At 32.3% G+C, this 5,142-nt stretch overlaps 1 protein-coding gene across 1 annotated transcript; it reads right to left on the bottom strand.

Moving 5' to 3' along the window:
• Positions 1-553: 553 nt before the first annotated feature.
• LOC103844276 (auxin-responsive protein IAA3) lies at positions 554-2,135 on the bottom strand. The gene is made up of 3 exons (XM_009121076.3): positions 1,462-2,135; positions 1,064-1,375; positions 554-987 (listed from the first exon to the last, which is right to left on the bottom strand). The coding sequence occupies exons 1-3, from the start codon at positions 1,632-1,634 to the stop codon at positions 912-914; spliced, it is 561 nt and encodes a 186-aa protein (XP_009119324.1). The 5' UTR covers positions 1,635-2,135; the 3' UTR covers positions 554-911.
• Positions 2,136-5,142: the final 3,007 nt, after the last annotated feature.

The raw sequence follows: 5,142 nt of genomic DNA on the forward strand, positions 1-5,142 counted from the left end.
AACTCAATATTTTGTATGAGTTTATACAAAGATTCTGAAAAAATCAAAAATATAACAATATTGTTTTAATGCATAGTTGCATCATAAACTAATATATAATGATGGTCAAAGAGGATTGTAACCTTTGTTGTCTATGTTTTTGTAGAAAATAACGATTTTATAAAGGCTCCTAACCTTTGTTGTCTATACTTCCTAAGAAAATATCAGATTCTTTGGTGAGATCATCATCTAGATACATTTTTCTTGTATTCTATAAAGGAATCTCTCCCATAATTTCTCAGGGAAGGGCAAAAAGTTTCAAGTGGATTCTTGCTCGTTAATTACCACTACTGCCTTTTCTTGTACATAGATGAATTTGATGTGGTCACCAACGCAAAGAGAAAGATTTCTTTTGCTTTTGGCTAATGAAATGAACCCTAAACCATGGACAAAATGTTAATCTCCACTAAGATAAGCTTTTTATATATATTTACATAAGTTTTCTTTGTTTAGATTGGTGCTGTGATCGAATTAATTAGTCCTATCCAGACAATCAACATTCTGATATCAGATCTTGAGAACCAAAAACAGAAATATTGGTATTGCTTGAAAATCTCTTTTGATCAATGAGAATACAAAACAGATTGCTACACACATTAGAAAAACTCTTCAATCTTCACAACACTTCTTAAAAATGTAATACATAAGTACATAACCAAAGACTCAAGGACAACCGTTTGCCCTGTTTCTGAAACAAAAACAAAAAGTATTTAGGTTCCAGTTTCATGTGCTTAATACCATTAAGCATCTCTACATTCGAGTTTCACCGATGAGGTATCCTGAACATTAGATCTTCCCCGACAACCCGAGCACAAACAGATTTTTCTTGACCAAAAGAAACTCTGCTCTCTTTAGGTTCTTGTAGCTTTGTCTCATACACCGCATCCTAAACCTTTGGCTTCTGATCCTTTCATGATCCTTAATCTCTTGCAAGTGCATACAAACATCCTGCAAAACCAAACAAAACCCATAAGAATTTGTTTTTGTGAATTTTTTTTTTGACATATATATTATGAAGACTTACTCCCATGGAACATCTCCAATGAGCATCCAGTCACCATCTTTGTCTTCATAAGTAGGCACAAAATCTGAACCTTTATATCCTTCTCTTTCAAAATACTCTCCCACAGAGAAATTGAACATTATCTCTAAAGCTTTGAGCAACTCTTTGTATCCTTTGTAACAACTCAAATCTATTTTCCTCAAGTATGGTGCACCATCCATGCTTACTTTCACATAGACTCCTCGACCACCCTCACTATCAGATTCATTCTTCTTTGTCTGAATGATGTTCTTCCTGGAAGACCTAACTGGTGGCCATCCAACAATTTGAGCCCTGAAAAAGGAAAAACACTGTTAATAAACTAATTTTTTTTCTTCATAAACAAGTCGCATTCAGAGAAATTATGTGTTTAAACTTACTTTCTTGGAGGGCAAGTTTCCATTTTCATCATTGATGATTCAGTCTCATTCTCAGTGTCACCTTGTAATGCTCTTTTATTGCAAGAAACTCTTTCTATTTCTTCACTCACATTGTCTGTTCCTGGTAATCCTAGCCTCAGCTCCGTTTCCTTTAGGTTAACAAACTCATCCATTTTCACACAGGAGAAATGAAAGCTATTGGTTATATAGAATTTGATGGTGAAGATGAAGATGAGGCTTTGTGGACGCTAATTGTTTTATAGAAGAAACTATTTTTGAATTAAGGACAAAGGAAAAAAAACAGAGAAACATGCTAAGCTTGTCGGTAGCAGTAACAGCAACATTGAGGCAAAGTATGTCCCATCTTCTAGGGGGACATTTGTGGGACACATTTCCTCTTTCTCCCAACTGTCCAAAACCAAAAAAAAAAAAACAAATCAAAACAAAACAAAACAATGCTTATCTTTCGTTCTTTTGATAGACGGTGCAGATCATATCTTTAATCCCCACCACATGTGGTCTGCCATATGCATTTGTTCATCACCTCTCTCAAAGCCAATGATTTATCAGATTTGCTTATCTTCTTTACTTCTGGTTATAGATCAACCTAGTTAACTCTACTTAAAAATCTAGCTTAGTTTTTCATATTTGTTGTGTTTGTTTCATTGACTTCAGCTCCAAGAAACAAATAATTTGGGTCTTAAAGAGCTAAAACACACAGCCAGTGAGACAAACTTGTATTTGTTTTTGTTTTTTTTGTGCACTACAAAATTGTATGTTCTTTACTGGATTTTGTTAAAGTCCACAAGTTTTGTCTCTATGTCTCTAAACTATCAACGATCATGACATGACAAGGCCATACACGTATATGTGAATCTGAAACAATCACGACAAGACATATTTTTTTAGGTTTTACTAGCTCAAGGCTTAGTTAACTCTGCCAGCAACATCATAAATGGGGTCATTGTAGTTTTTGTTTGGAACCTGAGAGATAGATCTTCAACAGATTTTTCTGTCTTTGTTCATGTTACTGTGTGTCAACTGTCAACATGTTTTTGGTTCGATGTGGTTATTTTCTTAACCGAGGTTTAAGTACCAATGTACCATAACGTCTACAGACTCTACACTATACAATTAGTATATTAACCTAGTGAACGGGAAAAAAAGTATACTAACCTTTACAAAAAGAAAAAGGGACAGCTTCAAAGCGAATGAATTATGAGAATGAGAATCCATCATTGGCCAAAGACGTGAACCTAAAGATGATACGTTCTTAATTGTATTTACCGACATGATAATCAAGACACCTGTCACTAATATATTTGCTTGTCCTAAAAAAGATCACTAACCATCATCTAAACCGTCCACGTGTTACGAAGAAGAAATGAAGAAGCGGGTCCCATCTCAAACACGGAATCGCCGGTGATGCTTTTCAGCCACTAATAATGCGTTAGTACTATTTATTTGCAATTGGATTATCTTTCAAGACTAATTAAATGGGCTGGGCCGACGCAAATTGGACTTTTATTTTGCCTCGACGGCGTTGTGGGCCACTCTAATCTTCTCAGTGTACTCTAACCACCTAAATTTTGTCCATTTTCTTAAGCACAAAGCCAACTTTATATACTCTTTAAAAAAAACTTTATAGACTCTTACCCGCATATAATATTTGATTTTACTTAAGCTTCTTCATTAATTTGAGGGATATGTTCAACTACCAGCATTTAGCACAATTTAATAATTTTGGCAAATGCTTGTGTACCATTGTTGCTGGATTGTAGTTCAATTGGTTAGAGACATTCATATTTCATGTAGTGGCAGGTACGTCTTGGCTCAACATCTCCAAGTAGATTCTTTGTTGAAACTTGATCAACTGGACATACGCTTATATGCAGAACCACCGTTTGGTGTTTAATTAAAATTTGTAAGTTTTTCAATGAAGAACTTGAATATATTCTTTGTTGAAACTTGATCAACTGGACATACCCTTGTGCTTGGTTCTTTTGTAAGTTTTTCAATCAAGAACTTGAATATAGAGTTAACTTGTACTATGTTTTAAGAAAAAATTTAAGTTTAATAAGAAAAAATAAAAAGAAATTAGGTGTTTAATTAAAAACTTTTTTATAAGAATTCTTAAATAAGAGACTTGCAATGAAGCACGTAAATTTTCGGATCTTTTAATCCACTCTTAATTCACTTTTACAATTAAAAAGTATTAACAAATAATAAAAGATCCATTTAGAGTTTCTAGGATAATGATGCTCTTAGAACATTGACAACTATTGTTTCCGGATCAAGGCCCTATCAAGGTGGAAGCAGGTATTCAATTAAAAAGGAAAAATAATTAGTAGAAGAGTGGTTTAGTCTAGTTTATGCACAACATAAGAAATTTCTAATCTTTTATTTTTGCGTGATGAGCATGTGTTTATTGTGAATAAATAATATATTTTCAAAGATTTATGGCCAGAATAATTTATTGAACCTGTTAATCTTTAGAATTATTTGGACAAAGAGAATATCTTTACGGGTCAAATGCGATCAAAAAAGCGATTCCCCAAATCTCTTGTATGCTAATCTCATCCCACTATTTACCTAACCTGTGATCTGCAAATCGTCGTTGATCTCATCGTTAAAGTTTTCGGGATCACCCAAATATCGGATCGATGTTTTGGATCCAAACATATTTGATTACCGTTTTACGATGATTATAAAAGATTAATTTAATAAAACACATTATAAGTTAATTAATCTCTTTTAACAAACAAATATATTTGTCAAAAATTAAATAAATAATACCATTTTCGTTTCAGTTTTGTCGTCGTTGTAGAATAATTTTTTTGTTTCAAAATAAATGTCGTTTTATAATTTCAATGCAAAATTTATTAACTTTATATCTTAATCTGTTTTTTTATTAATTGAAATGTGGTTAGATGTGGTAATGACGTTTTTATTTAGTAAATAATTAGAATTAAATATTTTCTTAATCTGTGCGTACAAGTTTTAAACGACAATTAAAATAAAACTAAGAGAATATTATTCAATATACATATTTTTTAACTGAAAAATGTTAAACTCGGATCTTTTAGGGCATCTCCAATAGAATAATATTTTTTCCTCTACATTTTACACTAAAATAAAATAACTCTATAATAGATTTAAATTTGCTCTAATGGTTTACTATATAATAGAGTTACTCTATTATAAAGTGAAATATAGATGAATGTTGCTTTCGTACTCCAAATATAGAGTAAAAACAGTATTTTTCTATATTTCACTTTATTATAGTGTAACTCTATTATAAAGTAAGTCATTGGAGTAAATTTAACTTTATAATAGAGTTACTCTATTTTAGTGTAAAATATAAAAGCAAAAATAGTGTTTCATTAGAGATGGTCTTAAAGACACAGATCTAATCTCTGGGTGGAAAGTGCCGCTCACAGATGGATTTTTTCCGGTATTCAAATGGGCCATAAAGAATAAACCCATATCTGTGTGGTCACATGTCGAACTAATAATTTTGTATCAGAGGAAAATCGATTTCTAGCCTGGATCAATAGGATAATTCTTTTTGTAATGGAAACCACTAGACCACTACGTGTGGTGGAGTATACATATTGTACCTCGTAAGCACCGCCTGGCTAACGAATAGTTTTTTTTTTTTAGCAGAATTATCTTTAGTAG

This window comes from Brassica rapa, chromosome A10 (assembly GCF_000309985.2).
Source record: "Brassica rapa cultivar Chiifu-401-42 chromosome A10, CAAS_Brap_v3.01, whole genome shotgun sequence".
In the NCBI taxonomy this organism is placed as follows: Eukaryota; Viridiplantae; Streptophyta; class Magnoliopsida; order Brassicales; family Brassicaceae; genus Brassica; species Brassica rapa.